This window comes from Argentina silus (genome assembly GCF_951799395.1).
Source record: "Argentina silus genome assembly, chromosome: X".
NCBI classification, from domain to species: Eukaryota; Metazoa; Chordata; class Actinopteri; order Argentiniformes; family Argentinidae; genus Argentina; species Argentina silus.
The window spans coordinates 18,775,030-18,798,036 of record NC_139653.1 but is presented as its reverse complement, the minus strand read 5'-3'; the positions used below and the strand labels follow the sequence as shown (position 1 = coordinate 18,798,036).

At 40.8% G+C, this 23,007-nt stretch overlaps 2 protein-coding genes across 5 annotated transcripts; one reads left to right on the top strand and one right to left on the bottom strand.

Annotated features, from left to right (window-relative positions):
• The first annotated feature begins 4,104 nt into the window (after window positions 1-4,104).
• herc4 (HECT and RLD domain containing E3 ubiquitin protein ligase 4) lies at window positions 4,105-20,114 on the top strand. 4 transcript variants are annotated; one of them, XM_083695713.1, is made up of 24 exons: window positions 4,105-4,176; window positions 5,439-5,705; window positions 5,832-5,991; window positions 10,191-10,267; window positions 10,448-10,669; window positions 10,769-10,860; window positions 11,202-11,332; window positions 11,602-11,762; window positions 11,881-11,957; window positions 12,164-12,288; window positions 12,443-12,502; window positions 12,742-12,853; window positions 13,090-13,279; window positions 13,381-13,553; window positions 13,713-13,832; window positions 14,099-14,197; window positions 14,342-14,509; window positions 14,631-14,774; window positions 14,936-15,102; window positions 15,574-15,640; window positions 15,776-15,858; window positions 18,222-18,405; window positions 18,489-18,591; window positions 18,729-20,114. In XM_083695713.1, the coding sequence occupies exons 2-24, from the start codon at window positions 5,480-5,482 to the stop codon at window positions 18,935-18,937; spliced, it is 3,150 nt and encodes a 1,049-aa protein (XP_083551839.1). In that variant the 5' UTR covers window positions 4,105-4,176; window positions 5,439-5,479; the 3' UTR covers window positions 18,938-20,114. The 4 variants fall into 4 exon arrangements, with proteins under 4 accessions (XP_083551839.1, XP_083551841.1, XP_083551840.1 ...); XM_083695715.1 differs by lacking the exon at window positions 4,105-4,176 and adding an exon at window positions 4,456-4,510; XM_083695714.1 differs by lacking the exon at window positions 4,105-4,176 and having other exon boundaries at window positions 5,431-5,705.
• On the bottom strand, window positions 19,890-21,523 carry cox5b2 (cytochrome c oxidase subunit 5B2). Its single transcript, XM_083695718.1, has 4 exons — window positions 21,368-21,523; window positions 20,706-20,776; window positions 20,475-20,574; window positions 19,890-20,354 (listed from the first exon to the last, which is right to left on the bottom strand). Exons 1-4 carry the CDS (start codon window positions 21,465-21,467, stop codon window positions 20,242-20,244), a joined length of 384 nt encoding a protein of 127 aa, XP_083551844.1. The 5' UTR covers window positions 21,468-21,523; the 3' UTR covers window positions 19,890-20,241.
• Between the last annotated feature and the right edge of the window lie 1,484 nt (window positions 21,524-23,007).

The window sequence follows — 23,007 nt, the reverse complement described above, 5'->3', positions numbered from 1 at the left end:
AGCTATAAAAACATTACTATGGCCAAGGCGTGAATTTGTATATTTTAAGTAATTGTAGAATATCAAAGTGACCCTGGAATCAACCTCATTAGGCCAGGAACAATACCGACTCCACTACTGGAATTACATTGGCAATTGTCTTTTTGGGCAGAACTACAAGTGAAAATTACAACAGTACCACGAGTTCATCCCCTGAGTCCAAGCCCATTTCTCATTTTAAAATTGTCTGGTGTTTCTAGGGTGGGTAACTCCCCTGAGGTGTAGGCCAATTTGCTAGCCTGTGCTAAAACAGGTTTTAATGGCAGTCTATGAGGGTAACAGATTGGGGTTACCTTAAGAGGGTTACGACTGGCTTCCCCTCACCACTTTAATAACTTCTCCATATTGTCAGATAGGATCTCCGCTCCTCTTCTGTTTGAGTGCACTCCGTCAAGCTTAGAAAAGCTGGTCTCCCAAAACAAGTCAAAATTGTCTACAAATGGAATATCTTCTGTGTTGCAGAATGCTTTAAGCCAATATGTAGCTTCCGTAGCTAGCTGAACTCATGTCACCTGAGCGAAGCAGGGGTAGTGAACCAGAGATCACTGGCTGTAGTCCTGATTCCTTAAGGGTTGTAGAGAGCTGTATGAAGTCAGTTTTCAGTTTCCGAACAGGCCAATTTGATATTATTTGATCCAACATGAACCACAACAGTTTTTGCCTCCCGGTTACATTCCAGGACTGAGGGAAGCATCTGGTTTATGTCCAGGACGTGCTCTCAGGTAGTAGAAGGTTTTGCTCTCTGGGACCACGACATCCCGCACCATAGAGCTGCCGACTACTATCCTCTAAAAGTACTTTTCTCCCTGGCCTTTACTGGTAATTCAGCCTTAACTGCTTTGCTGTCTGAGTTAGTTAGTAAGGAGGAAGTCTCTGCTCTCTCATTAATGTTTGTTCTGCTGGCGAGAATTGTGTTTTGGATGTGTTTTCTGACTGTGGGTCATTGTGCTGGCTGGTTTCAAGTCTGTGGTTAGGTTCTGGTTTGCTGCGTATACCGACTGTGGTGGTTTTATGTGGTGTGTTTTATGTTTTTAGGTGTGGTTCCAACTTGGGCAGCAGTTAGACGGTGTGATTCTAACTTGGGCAGCAGGATAATGATCCAAGATGGTGCCATGGATGGCTGCTGTGGTTCTAGCTGCTCTTCAACTTTACTTTATTTTGATGTTATTTGTTACCTTTTGTGTGAAGAATGTTTCTGCTAACATTTCTTAAGACCGACAAAGACTTCTGGACATTAGAGTGATCACCATAATTTTGTCCCTCTGCTCCTGGACCCCACTGTACCGGACCACTGTACCCACGTGGGTTTCTGCCCGAGAGAAAATATCACCGGTATCGCAGATGGATGAGTGGCAACAGGACCTGGATTCTAGTGTATACTCCTTGCCAATGGCCAGTCACTGGACAATAAACTGGACGAACTTAGAGGGAGGATTACTTTCCGTCCTGATATTAAGGCATGCGGTATCCGACTATTCAATTTATCGTCAGGATCGTACAGTGGATTCCGGAAAGACGAAGGGAGGAGGGGTGTGTTTTATTATCAACAACCACTGGTGTACGGACATAGAGACATTGTCTACCCTCTGTTCCCCTGACCTGGAGGACATGATGTTAAAATGCAGACCCTTTTCTCTATCATGAGAATTTTCATCTGTTATCATCACCGCAATAAATATTCCTCCCCAAGCCAACACTACCATTGCACTGAAAGAACTGTACAGTGCAGTGGAGAGAGTCTGAAGCTTTAAGTTCCTTGGTGTTCACATCACTGAGGACCTAACATGTCAGTGCCTGTTTTTCCTCAGATGGCTGGTTAGGGTTAGGGTTAGTCTCCTCAGGTCCTCATGAACTTCTATAGGTGACCATTGACAGTATCCTGTCTGGTTGTATCACTGCCTGGTATGGCAGCTGCACCGCCCTCGACCGTAAGTCTCTGCAGAGAATGGTAAAAACAGCCCAGTTCATCACGGGCCGTGAGCTCCCAACCGTACAGGATATCTACTCTGTGAGATGCAAGGGGAAGTCCGGGAAGATCATCAAGGACAGCAGCCATCCCAGTCACGCCCTGTTCTCTCTGTTACCATCTATCAAACGGTATCGGAGTATCCAGATCCAGACCAACATAGCTTCTACCCACAGGCCATAAGACTGCTCAAGGCTTTTTTTCCTACACTGAAATGTTTTGCTACTCTTTACTTGTGGATATTACTGTACTGGATATCTGGGTACTGGATAATACTGGAACATGCCTCCTTTTGATTCCCCTTCAGTGGACAGTGAGGAGGCTTCGGTGGGATTCAGGCTCTGGAGGAGGAACAGAGCCAGAGAGAGGAAGCAGAGGAACAGCAGTCTGGGGCTGAGCCAAATGAGGGACAGAGGTGAGCATGAGGGTTGAAATATTAAGGGATGTATTGATATTCTGATCTACATAGATAATTAAATGGAAATTGTAGATTTATTTTTCTTTAGCCAACTAGCTGGGTGGCATAGGCCAGCCAACTACTTTTCTTTAAACAGTAAGGCTGGGATAGGTTATAATTTAGGTTATTAGTAATTCTATAGCAGGGATGTAAAACCAGCTTCCAGGAGGACCACCTTACCATTGTATTTTGAGTGTATACCAGCCAACTTCATGTCAATCAAAGTGACCTTGACTCAGCATTCATTTCAAGCCACTAGCATTGACCACCTAGCAACCGCAACTCTGCACCAACAAGCCCTTTTTTGAGCCAGGAAAAACCCTGGAATACAGGTGTCGGTCCCGTTCCATCACCCCTTGCCCCACCCCCTAAGTCTTCCACATCTGCTCAGAGGCCCCCAGTGAGCAACCGGCCACGGCAATCTCGCCAGCACCTTACTCCCTAACTATAACCCCCCCCCTATTGTTTAATAATCTTTCATACTGTAGGAGTTGGGGGGATGGGCAGTAAGGTACATTCATATTCATGAAGCTTGCATGTTTTATAATCAGGTATGTTATGGGTTTTATTTGTTTATTTTGACTTTATGATGTTTAAAGTTATGATGATGCTGTTACTGTGCTATATAGCATATTTACGTTAGTCCCTTACTTTGTTTTTCATTTGAATATATTCTAGAGAAAAATCTATCTGTTATTGGCCTGTTTATTGAAAGAGGAGTTGGAGCGAAGTACATGAATATTTATGAAGCTTGCATGTTTTGTTATCATAAACAACACAATGCAGAGGCAAATATACACCGGTCATACCTATACCGCCGCATGCACAGCCTAAACTGCTTAACCAATTAACTTGAAATCAACATTTAAATGCCCAGACTTGTGTAACTTCAGTTGCTTGAAAAAAATCATTTTTTATCAATATATATATATATATAATATATAATCAACATTTAATATTTTTTAAGCTTTACTCGAATTTGCATGAAATCCTATTCATTCATATGGCTATTCGCTCTGAATGGGGACATTTAAAAATGCATCAAAATACATATATTTCATATTTTAAGCTTGACACCTCAATTCAACTTTAAAATGTGTAGACTGATTCCACTTAAAGAACGTCCATTCAGAGTTGTGACACTATTTAGTCTTTTAAGTTGCATGAATTAACATGGGTTTCTATGAGGACCATTGGCTTCCTATGATACATTTTATGTATGCATCTCCTCTTTCATCTTACATCCTACTATTTAGACTTTTTAAACATTGAGCAGCTCTCTCTATCTCTCCATCTATCGGACTACGTATAGCCCAAACCATCGTTTAACTTTATCAACTACCAAAATAAGACTTTGCAAGCCCATGAAGTTTATTCAGGAACTTATTTTTCTAGTTAGGACATGATGTTTTGAATAGCTGAACCAAATAGAGTACTAAATTATTATTCGGGCTTTCACATTGAACTACAACAGATCAGTAGCTGACTACATCCCGTTCTACTTTGTCGTCATATCCGTACACTGAGAAAACACTCTAGAACATTACAGTAGGTTCGCGTGTTTTCATATGTGTATTTATAATGACAGTGTGCCAGTAGCAGTTGCCTTCTCCCAGTGACTCATCTCAAACACACCCTCAAATTAAAAGTCTCGTCATCGAAAATTTGCTGATACAAGATCAACATTTGCTACCATTGCATTTATTAGCAACAGGTAAGCTGAATCCATTTTCGGCACATGCTGCTGTATGGGCACATTAATTTAGCTTGTTAGCAGCTGCTAGGGTAGGGCTGGCTAGAGAGAAACAACGCGTTCGCCTGCAAGTTAGCTTTAGTCAGCTAATCTGACGAGTGTTCTCTTGATGATCAATCAGTCAGAGCTCTAGGATTAACATGCAAATACTGCAAGCAAAACGCTGAACATTACAGGGCTCAGCTGCCTAGCAACGCTAGCTGCCTCTGCTCGGTGCTGTGAAAATAACGTTTTCAAGCTATAAGTTAACAGTCAGTGTCAGTACAAACATAGTTGAAGAAGGCGTAGCTGGCTGGTAAGTATGTTAAATTGTACATGAGCTGCAAACTAGTACTGTACTAGCTATCTAGTGCCCATCTGAAGGTTCGAGAACGCTTAGCCATTTCTCATGTCACTGTGATCCAAAGCAAAGGAAAAGGATGAACTTAAAAACCTTTCTTTCAATTGACACATTCCTGTAAATCGTTATTCTTGGGAGTTTGAAGCGTTAAGTATTCCTTTTAAATTAACGAACCGTTGCGGGAGAAAGTGAAGTAGCCTGGGATTAATAATGGGGTTACATTAGGTCATGTATCCCCTGGGGATATTTTGGCTAATGTATCTCGGTACTCTCTGTAGCTCCGACGCGACACTCCATATCATGAGATGTGGTATTGGCTTGCCGGACCTTGCGACTTAATTCAACATGAGTGCCCATAAATGTTTCGACATCACTTATCCTAGCATTGACAATGTCCACGTACTCTGTCATCCGAGATTTTGTCCGGCATCACAAAATATCCAAAGGGCTGCTTTAATATCTTTACAGATTAACTTTATACCTGTCATTACCCGACGCCACGATGGAAAACTGGGCACTCCCCATTGTGTGCAGGTAAACCAAAGGGTGATTGGCTTAACGCCATAATTGTAAACGAAGAAGTCGAAATGCACTTGCAATCCGGAGTGCCATTTTTGGAGTTTTTCACCGTGGCTTCATGTAATGACGGGTATAAAGTTAATCTGTATGGATATTAATGCAGCCCTTTGGATATATCGTGGTGCTGGAAAAAATATCCGATGATGGGGAGTACGTCGATATTTTCAAAGCTAGTATAAGTGATGCCGAAACAAGTAAGGGCACTCATGTTGAATTAAGTCGCAAACTCCGCCAAGCCAATACCACGACACTCCATACAATGTGATATGTTGTGTTACAATATATACTAATTTATCATTCACAGGGACTGCAATCCTGTTAACCTGGCCAAGGGGGCCATTGGCAATGCTGTGTTGGGGCAATGCTTCCTTTGGTCAGCTAGGTTTAGGTGGCATTGATGAGGAGATTGTGGTTGAGCCTGGGAAATGTGAATTCTTTCATGGGAAGAAGGTGGTTGATGTGGGGTGTGGCCGAAGGCACACCACATTTCTGCTCGTAGATGGGGCAGTATACACCTGTGGCTGCAATGACCTAGGGCAGCTAGGACATGAGAAGTCTCGTAAGAAACCAGGTAAGTGCAACATGCTCCTTTGACATTAATTAGCATTTGTGAGTCAGGCTTTATTTGTAGCAAATACATATCAACCGACAGTGGTATAGTAAGTCATTGTATTATTGTGTTTTGTTATTCCCTTAGAGCAGGTTGTGGCACTAGATGCTCAGAACATTGTGGCTGTGTCTTGTGGAGAGGCCCATACACTTGCACTGAATGACAAAGGACAAGTATTTGCATGGGGCTTGTCCTCGGATGGACAGCTGGGCCTTACCAACACTGAAGAATGTGTCCGTGTGCCCAGGTAAACCCAGCAAGAATAACTACAGTTCTTTGCAAGAAGTTAGAGCGTTCATACATGAGATGCAGACAGCACGCCATGTATGAACATGACACTTGTACTGTACGGCAACAGTACGAGGTCTTCAGTGACTTTACTCTCAAGAAGAACCAAAACATCCATAATGTGTGTGTCTTTTAAAAGCAACATGAAAAGCAAATGGCAGCACAGTGTTATTAAAGGGGCCATGTTAACGTTCTCATTTTAACATCCCTGGGTATGTAAAAAGTCACTGTGGTTTGTTGGAAGAAAAGTGGTTACTTAATATTTGTAATCATTATTTCCGCTTGCCTATGCCTGCCATTGAAAATCCAGGCTCTGCTGGTGTGGGTGTGATGGTGCATTTTTTAGTGACGGTTCGTCTCGTGAGTCGTTCTTTGGTATATGCATTCTAAATTCAATGCTTAACAATTCTTTAGCAGCCTACCGTGTCTCTTGTATCGATTTATGCAGCATTTCTGTTTGCAGTTCGATGCTACTACATTATTACTTCTTACATTTGGATGTTGTAGAAGCCTATAGTCACAGATTGGTAGGGATAGGGAGGGGGGTGACTTAGTTTCAAGGTAGCAGATGTCTAAACGAAGACTCACATCGTGGATTTGAAGACACTTCTACTTGTAAAATCCCTTTGCATTAACCTCTGCTAATTCTGTTTTTAAACAGAGGTACATTAAACTGGAAAGAATGACCATAGCTGTATTCTGAATCACATACTTCCATGCTCCAGTGTCAACTGAAGTCTGACTCGGTGTGCCCAGCTACTCGGGTAGCGTGTTTCTGGGTCATTTCTGGGTTTTGATATTGCTCAATAATCAGAGTTGTGAGTGCATGTGTATTTAGATTTTTTGATGATCAAGTTGCACAGCGCTTACGGCTGCCTAATTTTAGCTTGATACAATTGCATATTAGCTCAATTACACCTGAAAAAATCCATTAAATACACATGCACTCCTAATTCTGATTATTACGCAATATCAAAACCCAGAAATTACCTGGAAATAGACACTGGCTGGGCACACTGAGTCGGATTTCAGTTGACACTGGAGCACGTAAATGGAATACAAAAATGGGTTTGGAGTATGTGAGTGCTGTTCCAATAGTTTGTTCACCAAACAGCACGAGTGGAATGCCTGGATGTCATACATCGCTTTGGCAAATACTTGCAAAAATATTGGAGCATGCAAACCAGCAGACTCCACTGGGGAGACCCATAACTGTGTGCGAAATATGACGAAGGCACGCACAAAACTGACGAAAAAAATACAATAAATGGCGGATAAATCCTTGCTGAAGCGAGAGTTTGTTAATTACACCCTGGTTACACCAACATATGTATACATTTGCCTGTGTGCTGAACCTCCATATTTATTTATAAGTGATACGTAAGGATATAAAGCACTTATTTCATGTTAATTCAAGTAAGATAAATTGCCCCCAATCGTTGTTAGGTGTCTGCTGTACAGTAGTGGTTGTTAGCCCAATAGCTACCGAAGAGAACCAAGCTTTTGCACATATGCAGATCTGCTAACAGCAGAGCTCTGTTTAGCTGTCTAGGATTAACTAATTTTGCGAGCAGGTAGTGGGCACAGAGGTAAAGTTGAGAGGTCTCACTTCCTAAACAAGTTATTGCTGACAGAGCTGTAGGAAGTGTATTTCAAGAGGGGGTGCTGCCAAGTGTTGTGAGGGGGTGAAGGGAGTGCCCTCCCCTTTCTACCTAAAGAAAATGTTACATATCACCAGTTAAACAACCAATTCTGATGACTTGATGGGAGATTAACGTAATGGTTAGTGCGAGTGAAATGCATGAAATGATTGTGTCTCAGGCAAATGACACTAAGCCTACAGCTGATTTATACAAGTGTACGTGTCCGGACCCGATAAACAGCTCTGATCACGAGAGTGTTGCATATTTTTACATTTACATTACATTTATGGCATTTAGCAGACGCCTTTATCCAAAGTGACTTACAACAATACATTTGTTTAAGTAAGTGAATCATCTATCCATCAGTCATCATAAGACAAAGTAATCAATGCTCACACCAGGGGCCATTGGCAGTCGTAATGCCAGTAGGTTGATTTTTTTAAATATTTTTTTTTAATGTATTTTATTAGCAGGAGAGAACTACTACAGGGGGGTAGCAGAGGAGAAGAGGTCTCGGGGTTAGGGTTAGTATGGGGGGGTAGTGAGGGTGAAGCGGTCTTTAGGAGGGACTGTTAAGATGTAGCTTGAAGAGATGGGTTTTCAATCTACGGCGGAAGATCAGAAGTGACTCTGCAGTCCTGACCGTAGTGGGAAGCTCATTCCACCAGTGGGGCGCCAGGACAGTGAAAAGCCGTGAACGAGTAGCGCGGCCACTTGCATCCACGTAGAGGTGGCGGTGCCAGGCGGGCAGCCGAGGTGGACGGGCGGAGTGATCTTGCAGGGGTTTGGGGGCTAACCATTGCTTGCAAGTAGGGGGAGGCTGTTTCCTTTGCCGCCCGGTAGGCAAGCACCAGGGTCTTGAATTTGATGCGAGCTGCTACCGGAGCCAGTGGAGGGTGCAGAGGAGGGGCGTGACATGGGAGAATTTGGGGAGATTGAACACCAGACGAGCGGCAGCGTTCTGGATGAGCTGCAGAGGCCTGATGGAGGAGGCGGGGAGTCCAGCCAAGAGTGCATTGCAGTAGTCAAGGCAAGAGATTACAAGTGCTTGGACCAAAAATTGTGCTGCTTCTCTGGTGAGGAATGGACGTATCCTTCTGATGTTGTAGAGGAAGAATCTACAGGAGCGTGCTGTCGCTGTGATGTTCGCCACACAGGATAAGCAGTTGTCAAGGATCACCCCAAGGTTCTTGGCTGTATGGGAGGAGGTCACAGTAGAGTTTTCTACTGTGATGGAGAAGTCTTGGAGGAGGGCAGGCTTTCCCTGGGAGGAAGAGCAGCTCAGTCTTGTCAAGGTTGAGCTTTAGGTGGTGGGCTGACATCCAAGCAGAAATGTCAGCAAGATATGCCGAGACACGTGTTGCCACCTGTGAGTCAGAAGGGGGGAAGGAGTGAAAAAGTTGAGTGTCATCTGCGTAGGTGTGGTAGGAGAGACCAGCCCCCTGTTACCAACAACCATGCCACGTTCAAAGTCACTTAAATCACCTTTCTTCCCCATTCTAAATGCTCGGTTTGAACTTCAGTAGGTCGTCTTGATCATGTCTACATGCCTAAATGCATTGAGTTGCTGCCATGTGATTGGCTGATTAGATGTTTGCGTTAACGAGCAGTTGAACAGGTGTACCTAATAACGTGGCCGGTGAGTGTATGTAGCCTGCTGTATATCAAACAGTTGAGAAGATAACTTTAGCGTGTAATCCAGTTTGGGCAAGGGGCTGGTGATGTAATTTTATTGAAAGGTAACTCAATAAGGACTCTTCACAATTTCACAGTGTTATTTCCACCCCATAGTGTGCAAATACTATATAAAACAACAGAAAATCAGGGATTAGACTACATGGCCCCTGTAATACTTAAAATGATCTGTTGTCCAATGTTGAATGTGATATCAATGTGGTGTCCTTTCATGTAATCCTTGTTTTTCTTCTTAACTTCCAAAAAATGCTCATACTTTAATTAGTGGGGAAGGGAGGAATTGTGCCTTTTGTGATAAAATCACCAAATTTGCCAGCGAGTAAGGGCAGGTCTTGAATTTGGTCTTATACATTTTCAAAATGGCAGTAGATACAATAATATAACCTTTTTCACTGGTATACATGTAAATATTGAAACTAGGGATGAAATAACAGTAAAACACTGCGATTTTGACTGTGTTTAGGGGATTTTTCTGCCAACAATTTAAAGGACACCGTGCACACTTTTGTGTTTGTTTGTATTCTCTGCACTCCTACAAACATTATAAACCATCATTGGACTTACTGCACCAATAATCTATTCCAGTATAGCCATTTAAAATGTGGGGTCTTGGCCTCAAGTGATATTAGTGGCCATTTGAAAATGGGGGGGTATAAGGAAATCTGTGATAGACTTATAGCTAAAAATGCTCATTAAGCTCTTGTTCTGTGTAAAATGTGGTGCTTTTATTACAAAAGGCACAATTTCTTAAAAAAAAAAAAAGGCCTCTAGCCGCCCCACTGAATGGACTCTTTTTCCCTGCTTTCCCCCCAAACATCAGAAACATCAAGAGTTTAACAGATATACAAATTGCTCAGGTAGCCTGTGGATATCGACACTCCCATGCTCTCTCTAGAGGTAAGGGATTGAACATAAGTCAAGTTATGTAAACATTACGTATTATTTACATATCATTTTTTCATGGTTTTAATTGTTTTCTAATAATTGGGGTGGGGGGATGCATTCCTCGAAAGTTGTCAGCACTTAGACCTGTTGTCCAGTCGATAATAACTCCTTCACATCTGTTTCTATGTTTAGGTGGCCAGATCTTTTCCTGGGGACAAAATCGATTTGGACAACTGGGGCTGGGAATAGATGGACAAGGCATCTCCACCCCCCAAGTCATTCAGTCTTTACAGGGGATTCCTTTTGCCCAGATATCTGCAGGGGGCGCTCACAGCTTTGCCCTCACACTCTCAGGGGCGGTGTTTGGCTGGGGGCGCAACAAGTTTGGTCAACTGGGCCTTAATGACAACAATGGTAAGGCTAACCAAACAATTTACCACCCAAGATCTGGATTGAAGTGAAGAAGCTAGAGTAGTATTTCTTTTTTGGTTGAAACTGACAACTCTCTTTCAGATCGATATTTCCCAGCCCTGCTAAAGTCCCTCAGGTCACAGAGAGTAATTTACATCTGCTGTGGCGAAGACCACACAGCAGCACTAACCAAGGTAAATTTATTCATACTCTGACGTTCATACTCTGTAAAATGCTTTTCACCTCTTTAAAAGTAGATTCAGTGATGACATTGCCACAAGTAGAGGGGTGACTTCGGAGCGACTTCAGATATAAACAAACAAACAAGACATTTCACTCCTTTGCAATTACATACTGTTACATACATAAGCACATGAGCCCTGGAATACTGCCTGACAAAAAAGGTTGGCGAGTGAACTTTCTTGCTTTGTGCTGTCTGTTGTCAAAGTTGCCCCGCTACTTGTGGCTATTTCCAATATCTGAATCTACCTTTTAAAGAATGTTTTTTGTTTGATTTCTGGGGGATGGCTTGTAGGAAGGAGGTGTGTTTACATTTGGAGCAGGAGGGTATGGCCAGCTTGGACATAACACTACAAACCATGAGATCAACCCCAGGAAAGTGTTTGAGCTCATGGGAAATGTGGTCACACAGATAGCCTGTGGAAGGTACGTTTCACATTATGTTTGTGCACACTGATGCAATCTCTTGAGCAAGGCTGTTTTAGAACACACATCGATCTGACCTTCAAGGCTGTTATCTCTCCCAGAGTGACTTTGAGAAACTGGAAGAAAGAATCTGAAACCAGTATTTGGACTGACTTTTCCATTTTATTTTAAACATTACTCTAATATCACAGTTTATAGTGATCAGAAAAATATGTAAAAAGAGCCATTGATGTCATAGTTTCCCTTTGTGTCTGTTTTATCCTTTAAAGGCAGCACACTTTGGCTTTCATCCCTTCCTCTGGAAAGATGGATTCATTTGGACTTGGAGGTAACGGGCAGCTTGGCACACGCTCCACATGCAACAGGAAGAGTCCTGCCCCTGTTAAAGGCCCCTGGGTGGCCTACAATGGCCCAACTCCCACAGACACAGGTCAGCATGGGTTCCTTCAGATGGATCCTACAGGCAAGCTAAAGCCAGGTTCATGATCCCAGCATTTGTTTTAATTTGAGTAATCTTTGATTACCAAGACCATTACCTTGTTTTCCAGACATGGAACAGGGCTGCTGTGTTAAGAGGATCTATGCTGGAGGAGACCAGAGCTTTGCCCACTATCACACTCCCCAGGTTTGTTTTGTATGCTTTTATCCTGTTTTTTTAGGCTCAACAAATGTGAGATAATTAGAAAATGGTAATCAGGAAAGTTATGTAGACATTCACGTCTAGATCAACATCTGCTATTTACTTTGCATACTTTTTACATTAACTTGACAGCCAGATGCTTTATTTTGGGATGTACAGGCAGCATTGAAAACAATGATTTATTCTCCCAGAACCCCCTGGTCCCTGATGATGTCAGGATACCGGATCCTCGTAGACACATTTGCACCTTAACTGCTGATCTCACTCAGAAATGGCTAAACCATGCACAAGGAAGACTCCTGCCAGAGATTTCGAAGTAAAATCCTCCCTTCTCAAAACATGCTCTTCAATGATTAGCACTATGGATGGATAATGTTCATGGAAGTCATGTGGCATTCTTTTCCATGATTGTGTAAATTACCTCCCTTCTTGGTAATTCACTAATTGTTTTTATTTTATATTTCTTGTAGTGAGATTGATCTTGTGTTCTCCTCAGCAAGTTGTCTCAATGGAAGCTTTTTAGCGGGGAGGTAATCTGATGTTATCATTATACTTGTCAAAGCTGTTAAAATGTTTGAAATGTTTTGTATTTTAGTGATACTTTAATTACTTTTTGATACTATGATATTATAATCTTGTGGATGTGACTGTAGATGGTTTGGCCAAGCATTTAATTGAAATTCATTTTATTTGGACTACTTTGCATTAAACTGCAGCCCCAAGTTTTTTATGAATTTTTTATGACTTGATATATGTCTGTTTTGTATAGCCATCCAGATCACTACAACACAAGCAGTAAATGCTCAGGGGTGAATATGAACATGGCTCGCCTCCTGTTTCACAGAGTTGTTCAACATGATTATCCAGAGATTGGACAGCAGGTGAGTGTTAAAAACTGAGGATCGGTTAATGTATGATTTTGGGGTATTGGCATATCATTTCATACTGTAGATGTTTTATCATTGTTTGGTAGCTATGATATTCTTCAGAACAGTCCAAATTAGGGGTCAGTGTTTTAGATTGTCTATATAACTTGGATAACAGTTATAAGATTAACTATTTTTATGGTGCTTGCTTTCCATTCCTACTCATCTTTTTTCCTCGTCTATTATGTCAGATTGCTGCCAGTCTGGAGAAGAATCTGATTCCTAGACTCAGCAGCTCCCCTCCTGATATTGAGGCTCTGAGACTCTACCTCACCCTACCAGAGTGTCCTCTCTTCAGTGACCCAAACACATATGTGACTCTTGCAATCCCCTTTGCCAAAGCACTCATCAGTCTGAAGGAAACTCCACTGAAGGTGCTTGGTGAGTACATACTCAATGAACACAGTGAAGCATAAACCTGCAGAGTATTTAGTCTCTGCAGCAAAAATGTCTCACAATTGTCTTTGGACGTCCTTATTTAGGTAATTGGTGGTCTAAGTTTGAGCCCCCAGTCTTCCAGAGACTAGTTGAACTGTATAAGGAGGTAGTAGTTTACCTGCTCAGGATGCACAAGGTGGGCATCCCCCACTCAGAGCAGAGGGTCTTCACATGCTTCCTGGATACGTCGTTCAAGCTCCTGGAGATCCTGCATGCTGTGAGTGCTCAGATCAACCCACATGGCAATCTCTCTCGCATTGTATTGTCTACAATATATAGTCAGAGACATTCATATGGTTTATTTAATTTAATTTGGTGCTATCACAGATGTCAACAGACAACCTTGGAGGTTAACAATGTTGCATTTATGTCCTAGGTGAATGAAAGAACGGGTCACATCATACAGTACGACAAATTCTATATTCACGAGTTGGATGACCTGATAGACATCAGAAATGACTACATCACATGGATTCAACAGCATATGTACTCTATGGTGAGTCATATAGTATTGAGATTGTTTTGTTTATAAATGCAGTCTTTTGTTCTCATCTTCCTGTTATTTTGTTCTCATCATCCCACCATGTTATTTATATACAATCCATGAATACACAATTTCATTGAAATCTCAGGGAACCCAGCTCCATCTGAAAATGCCCTCATTAACCTTAACCATCAATGAAATGATCCACTACCACACAGCTTCAATGACAATAGCACAATTGATTGTACCTTGAGTATTTTATTTTTTATTTTCCTCAGGCTCATGACAGTGCGGTCACCCTGTGTAAGTACCCCTTTGTCTTTGATGCCCAGGCAAAGACCACCCTGCTTCAGACTGATGCTGTTATACAAATGCAGGTATGGATTAATGGCTGTCAAGATTTCACTTCTGTTCCCAAAAATGTGATTGTATACTTTTTCCATATCAATTAATGTTATGTCTTTGAAGCTGCACCATCCATGAATGCTGATCTCTCTCTTCCCCCCTTGTGATTTCATAAGATGGCAGTGGACCAGGCGCAGCGGCAGAACTTCAGCTCTATGTTCATGCCTGTGGTGGAGTCTGTAAACCCCTGCCTCATCCTCATTGTCCGAAGGGAAAATATTGTTGGGGACACCATGGAGGTCCTCAGAAAGTCCAAGAATGTTGACTACAAGAAACCTCTGAAGGTTTGCCTTTTATAACTTCTATTATGATACGTGTTGGTCAGATCAGATCAGATGTTGAGAAGGGAGTAATGCCCTGGATGTACATGCACTGGAGCTGGTGTTTGTGTTTTTACCCACGCAGGTGATCTTCGTTGGAGAGGAAGCGGTTGATGCAGGGGGTGTAAGAAAGGAATTTTTCCTTCTGATCATGAGAGAGCTCCTGGACCCTAAATATGGGATGTTCAGATACTATGAAGAATCCAGGTTGATTTGGTTTGCAAACAAGGTACACTGTTGATGAAGAATATTTCAAAAAGATCTTGCTCTTAGTTAAAGCTTTGTTGAATTGAGTTATTTATTCTCAAAAGTGCAGGTTTTGTGGTTTTAGTGTGATGAGTGTACCAGGGCACCATCCTGACCATACTGACCTCACTTTGTACCTTTCAGACCTTTGAGGATATTGACTTGTTCCACCTCATCGGGGTCATCTGTGGACTGGCCATCTACAACCTTACCATTGTTGAGCTCCACTTCCCAGTGGCCCTTTATAAGAAGCTCCTGAAGAGGAACCCAACGCTGGAGGATTTAAAAGAGCTGATGCCAGATGTGGGAAGGTCAGCTCAGTGGTCAATCACCTCAGTTTTTCTCCTGTTACAGTACTTATGTGAATGCACTTATGGTCCAACAAAAAACATAAACCATATCTCTCATTGTAACATTGCTATTGCTATCTTTTTTTTTTTTTTTTTTTTTTAAGGTTATTTTTTGGAGTGGGGCAGTCCCACTCTCGTATTTTTTTCCGTTTTTATTGGACAGAGACAGTAGAGAAAGAAAGGAGGAGAGGGTATGTCAGCAGGGCATGGGCCGGATGTGTGCACTGTAGGCTGCGGTGCTAGACCACTGGACCACCCCAGGGCACTGCTATTGCTATCTTGATGGTTATGGAGGTGTATTGATAAAAAGCAGGAGAAACAGGAAGCGATCATCTAAAAGCACCAAAATGGTATTGTCTAAAACATTTCTGTGTGCCTTTTAATTATATACTCTGTATTGTATGTAATGTTTGCCCTATTCTCCTAATTCAGGAATCTGCAGCATCTACTGGACTATTCAGAAGATGATGTTGAAGACATGTTCTGTTTGAACTTCACAGTAAGTTTAGATAAACAAAAATCAGTGTCTCTAAAAACATGACTTTGAGGCAGCAATGTATTTCTGAATCTCTCAACATTTATAAGTAAGCTTATCCTGCCCAGATGTCAAGGTTATATGTCCATGTTGTTTCAGATCACAGAGGAAAACTTTGGTGCTACTGAGGTGTTGGAATTGGTTCCAAATGGTATGGATATTTGCGTTGATAACTCAAACAGGTACTTTTCTAAACTCTCACCCCTTAAATGTTGAACAAATGGTTTTGTTTGTTAAAAATCAGACCTCATTGTTTTACAAAATGTCCTGCCAAATGTGATCTCATTTTAATCATAATTGCCTTAAAGAAGGATGCAAACCTCAAAAGTAGAATTGGTTTCACCATTTAGAAATTACAACCCTTGTTATACATGGTCCCCCTATTTCAGGGCATCAAAGTATCGGAAAATTGTCTTGACAGATGTTTCTGGTTAGTAAGGTGTGTTCCGTCACATCATTTGGGCAGGCATAAGAGAGCTATCACTGTCTAGTATTGATTCTAGGCTTTGCATTTGTCTTTGGAGTCTGCTATTACTAACCCATTATGAGGCTGAAATATCAGAAAAATCTATCAGAAACATAGCCAAAACCTTAGACCAAAATCAACAGTTATTAAAGTCATTAACAGTCATTCAAAAATAAAGAAAGCACTGGTGAGCTCAGCAATTGCAAACGGGAAGACTTCTACAGTGGAGGACCAAAGAATGCTCACCATAATTAAGATAAAAAAACTGTCCCACAGATCAGGAACATTCTCCAGGAGGTAGGCGTTAATGCATCAAAAACTACCATCCACAGAATACGTCAACAGCCGAACTACAGAAGCTTCACTGCAAGGTGCAAACCACTAGTTATCCTCAAAAAGGATGGCCAGGTTACAGTTAAAAAGTACATAGAAATCCTGCAGTAGTCTAGAGAACAGTCTTGTAGACAGATAAGATGAATATGATCATGTACCAGAGTGATTGCAATAGGAAAGTTTGGAAAAAATGTATCTGCCCAAGATTTACAGCATACAACCTCATCTGTGAAACATGGTGGAGGGGGTGCTATGGTTTGGGCATGTATAGCTGCCACAAGAACTGGCTAACTTGTCTTAATTGATGTTACTGCTGACAGCAGCAGCAGAATATATTCTGAAGTGTACAGAAACATCTTGTCTGCTCAAGTACAAGCAAATGCTTTCAAATTAATTGGATGGAGCTTGACCCCAAACATACTGCCATAGCAACTAGGGGGTTTTTCAAGGCCAAAAAGCGGAAAGTTCTTGATTGGCCAAGTTCAGATTATGGCAGTATGTCATGGCAGAGCATCACCAGAGAATATATCCAGCGTCTAGAGGGGTTAATGGGTCGCAGACTTCAGGCAGTTATTGCATGCAAAGGATTGTCAACCAAATACTAAACATGAGGACTTTATTTGGACATTATATGATTTTTAACAATACTTTTGGAGCCCTGAAATAGGGGGAGTATGTTTAAAAAATGTTGTACTAAATGGTGAAACCTATCAGGAAAAAAAAACATTGCATTAAAGCTGAGAATCTCTACTTTGACCCATAGTAATTGCTTGATTTCAAATCCACACGTTGGAATATAGAGCTAAAAGAAGACAATGCTTCCTCTCCTCCAATACTTATGGAAGGCACTATAAATATGTAGATATGCATATTAAGTCTGATATATATAATCAGACTTCATATGCATAGCACATTTCATACACAAATGCAATTCAATGTGCTTTGAGGAAGAATAAAGCATTTACTGTTCATAAGATTTAAAAATATCGGTTACATACATAGTGCTTTCAGTAAATATTCACCCCCTTGGTCTTTTTCCACATTTTGTTATTACAACCTGACTTTAACATTTAATAGATTGGTTTTGTAACTGTTCTATAGGAAATACCCCATAATATCAAAGGGAAATATATATTTTTTAAATGTTTAGAAATTAATTAAAAAAAACTAAAAGCTGAAATGTGTTGAGTCTATACGTATTCAATATTGAAATGCAAAGATGTCTTCAACAAGTCACTCAATAAGTTGAATTGAGTCCATCTGAGTGCAAGGATAATAGTTCATGTGATTTCGGAATAAAGATCTTTGTCTCTGATTTGCATAGGAATCAATTACACAGGTTGGATCAGGTTGTCATTACAAATTGAGCAAATGGAGAGGAACAAAACTGCTCAGGAATGCTACCCTGAGGCCTGAGGAGACTTACAAAAATAGTTCATCATCCCAGGCACTCTACAAAATTGGTCTATATAACCGAGTAGCCAAATCAGAGACCATATGAAAACTAAGACAGTCATTCAGAAAATATTATCTATAATAATTGTGATTCTTGCACTCAGGCTCAATTCAACTTATTGAGTAACTTGTTGAAAAAATGTTTGCAATTGAGCTAATTTAGGAGTGTCATAGCAAAGGGGGTGAGTACTTACTTAGCTTTTATTTTTTTATTAATTTGTAAACATTTTCACTTTGAAATAACTAGATTTTGTGTATATTGGTGTCCAAAATGTTTTGCTTTTCTCTCAGGCAGGAGTTTGTCAATGCATACGTGGACTACATCTTCAACAGGTCAGTGGCCCCGCTTTTTGAATCCTTCTTTGTGGGGTTCCATAAAGTGTGTGGTGGCAAAGTTCTGGAGCTGTTCCAGCCAAATGAACTGCAGGCCATGGTCATTGGTAACACCAACTATGACTGGAAGGAACTTGAAAAGGTATGAAGGTCACTATTTTCATGAATGTTTATCAGTTTAATTTTCAGTGGTACAGTAATGGTTCTTGTGTGATCTTTCATCAGAGCACAGAGTATAAAGGAGAGTTCTGGGCTGAGCATCCCACCATCAGGTTCTTCTGGGAGGTGTTCCATGATCTCTCTTTGGAAAAGAAGAAGCTGTTTCTCTGTAAGTGTCTCCCTGTGAAAACTATTAGACTAGTAAACTATTCCTGGAAAATCATTCCGGCAGTGGCTACAGACTCATCTACTCTGTATACTTTTGCATTTGGAGAAATACATTGAGGTAATCTATGCTATTTTCAGTGTTTCTCACAGGAAGTGATCGCATTCCCATCCTGGGCATGAAAAGCCTGAAGCTTGTGATTCAGCCCACGGGAGGTGGGGAGCACTATCTGCCCGTTGCACACACCTGCTTCAACTTGCTGGACCTGCCCAAGTACAGCAGTCGCGAAACACTCTGTGACAAGCTTCTCCAGGCCATAGATCACAATCAAGGCTTCAACCTTGCCTAACGGCACACAGAAAATGCCTATTGCTCCACACATAGACTGTTTATGGTAATCACATGCACACGTTTGCCTCGCTAACTCTGACCTGAATCCTGCTTTGAGACTACAGCACTGTCTTTGTCGTGAAAATGAACTAACTAAACATCATTTGCAGGCAGTCAATAGGTCTACAAGAGGCAAGGATTAATTTTGGGATTCATAAAAACCCTGAAAAAACGTGTTTTGGGGTTTGATATTTCAGCATATTACTTCCTTTTCACACCATCACAGTATTTAACATCTAGCTGATTTCAAGTTTAATTCACATTGTTTGATATTTCTCTTGTAGATATACTTTCTCATGTTTGGATATAAACTAGTGCAAAGAAGCCAAAGTACTGGTATTTTCAATCTTTGAGCTCAGATGGTGTAAGTTAGCACTGTTCATGATTGACATGAGTCTACTATCATGATGAATGTGTATGAGAGTTAGATGTTGAGTGGATTTTCTTAGCTGTAAGCCTTAAACTAGCCACAAATAAAAAAAAAAAATTACAGCCATATTGTGTGTATGACCAAATATTGAGGAAATGATATAATAACTTTTATTTTTTATCACTGTCTGTATTTATTATTTAGCCTGAATTTATACTGCTGAATGTAGACTTATATAATGCTGATTCACACAAAGATATTGTTTTGCTAAATGCTAATTGTTTACCCTTAGCTTTTTTGGCACTTTGTAATCAATTTGGTAATAGAAATACAATTTCCTAAGAGAACACTAACTGTACAGAAATGTTTTATAACACTTAATGAAACAACCTTTGCCTTGTTTGAAAAAATATTACCCACTGAGTTTCAAGTGAATATCCCAAAGGTAACAACAACTGCTTTGCATTGAGGATAGTTGCCTGATATTGAGTGAATTGCAATGTTTGTGCCTTCAACCTCTAATGATGACAAGACAACTCTATGCTACCAAGCAGGGTTGGGGCCAATTTTATTTCAGCTGGGCCAATTCAGGAAGCGATTTGAATTAACAATTCAAATATGGGAAAAAATGTCATGGAAAAAAATTGAACTGTAATTTCTGTTTACTTCCTGAATTGAAATTCAACTGACCACAACCCTGCTAACAAGGCAGAGTCTTAAAACTGGGAATTAGAAAAATGGTTAATTCAATAAATTTTTAACAGTATTTAATGATATAAACTGTACATGTTCAGTTGAAATGCACACATTGTTCAGGGTAGATGGCATGTGAATCAGGGAGGTGGTGCTTGCACACTTTTCCTGGTCCAGTGGCAAGGTGTTTGGTGCCTGTTTCAGTGGGGCAACTCATGATGAATCAGCTTAAAGTGGGACCCACAAGAGGGACAGCGCTGGGGGTTCCCCTCATGAAGCCAGAACCATACAATGGCCGTGTTGTCCTCTTCACCTATGATATATGGGGAGATATACGTATTGTTACATAAATGGTAGAGAATTAATTTCAGCCATGAATTTACATGTGAAATTAAAGGACTGTGGAAACAGTGAATTTCAGTTTGGCACTTACACAGACAGCCAACCAGCCTTTTGGTACCAATGCCAGGAACAATGTTAGGGTCTTCTTTGGTTCCAGCATACTCTTTGGGTTTCAGAATGCTGTAAGGGTCCTGTAATAAAAAATAAATAAAAGTTGAATTGTAGTGGAGGTGATTTGGAATCACGCTTGAATATCATTTGAATTTTGAAAATGAATCAAATGCCACATTGATCAGATAATAATGTATGTCATGCATATTACCTTTCCCTTCTTAAATGCCTGCAAAGCGCGTCGCTCCAGTCCAGTGGCCTGTTCATCATCAGTTGGAATCCCTGAGAAGAGCATACACTATTTGAAAAAGCTAGAATTTCAGCTTTAAAGCTACAGCGCACAAAAACTGTCATCTATTATACTGTATTAGTTATTGAGTCAACCTGCACGTCCTTAACAGGCTAATCACGTTATGCCCTACATGTTTATGTTAAAATAAATCAGGCACGAGATCAACGAACCTCTTGCCAAAGGAGGTGTGTCTATCAAGTGGCCGTACAAGGGTTGAAATCCAAGTGACCTTGATTTAACACATTTGGTAATTTGTATTCTTTAAGTACATAAGGACATTTTCGTGCAGTTATTTTGGCGACTGGAGTGGAGACGTATTTCTTTCCATTTTAAATGTGTGCGTCCTGACAGCTGTCTTACATTGACTTCACTTGTCAATGCTATAACGCGTTTGTTTTTTGTTGTTGTTTTTTTTGCCTTACATGTGACATGCTTTGAGTAGGCTACAGTTATTGATAAAAAAAAACATGTTTATTTGAATGTCAACTGCTATCGTAAAGAAGGATTATTTGGAACTTTTTTAGATTGATCCGATTCCATATATTTAAACATGCAATACCTAGTTTTCACAAACCACTCACCTTTCATAGTAGCCAAAGCGCGTTGCAATGGTCTTGCCACAACATTGTATCTTCTAAATTTCAAGGTTGTACAAGTTCGAAGAAAGATTCTGCCTGCCATGACGAATTCACTTTCGCTTACTGCGCGCGTGTGACCTGAAACAATCTGCTGTCCCAATATGACCCCATATAATTCAACTATGAATTGATTGACGCAGCCAACGGTCCACTCATAACATAAAATACTGATGAGTTGACCAATGAAATGATAGTGGGTAAGCGAACCGGTGATGAAATCATATATGTACGTTATGCATGTTTTTTTTTGCAGTAAAATATTGTTCTGATGTCCCAAATGAGAAAAAGCGCATATACTAGGTGCAATCCTGATCAAAGCAGGTGTTAGAATTGTGTTAAAGCGTAAGTAATATAACATGTTGAAATGGGTTACATGTAATTTTACACATGCCTATAATATTGTATTTGTATAAACTGGACTGTACAGAAATATTTTTGATAATTTCAACTAATCTCTGTTACCAGTCTACTCAGCAACATTTCTTAATTATCGATCAAGTGAGTTTGAGTCTAAAGCATTGTCTTGCTAAATGTTGATGGCTTTTTACTGTGGCCATGCAGCTCAAAGTGACCTATTTGGACTGCATAGGGCACATACAATGGACTGTACAGAAATATATTTTATATATATTAATTGTATAGATAATTTCAACTAATCTCTGGTACCAGTCTGCCAGTATACTTTAAAAAGTATAATGAGTTAGCAACCAGCTTTTATGAAGGTTGATAATTTTGAGTTGTTTGTACATTTCACAATTGGATTGGTGTGCATAGCTTAAACGTGTAGGTGTAAGAGCAGTGGTGGTAGATGAAAATAGGATAGATAGATGAGAGAGAGGGGGTATAGATCAACATCAATACTACTGAGGTTAATCAGTATGGGCTATACTGGGTGAAGCAGTAGTGACTGGTGAAAGGATGATGGATAGGTAGTTGAAAGGTTAGATAGATAGAAGGTTGGAAAGATAGAAGGTTAAATAGATAGTATGTTAGAATGTCATAGAAAGTATGCCAAGAGAGAGCATTCTAAGAATGTGTTCTGCACGTCTCCTGTTGTTTTTATTTAAGGGTACTGAAAGTTCCAAAGCAGTTGCAGTATCACCAAGGACAGTGGGTTTTATAATCCAGCAAAAGGTTTGTCAATTGAGGGATCCCCACATTGCTGCTTGACACCCACTGGATTCTGAGGATGACCTTTTCGTGGATGGCTCATCATATTACACAGACAAGGGGGAATGAATAACCGGATGGTCAGTCGTGGGCCCCAAGGGGTGAGTTAAGGGAAGAGGACGGAAGGAAGGCGAGAGCACATATTGCTGAATTTATTGCTGAAACTGAAGCCCTTAAACTGTCCAAAGGGAGACTATTCAATGTCTACAAACTCCAGATACGCCTATGGTGTGGTCCATGACTTTGGGCTGGTATGGCAGAGACAAGGGCTGCTCACAGTAGCAGGCAAGCCTAACAAACATCAAGCAGAGGAAGTAGATAGATAGAGGTTCCAGAGGAAGTTCCAGAGGAAGTAGCCATCATAAAAGTATCAGCCCACACTCAATCAAACTCATGGATGGTGGAGGGAAACT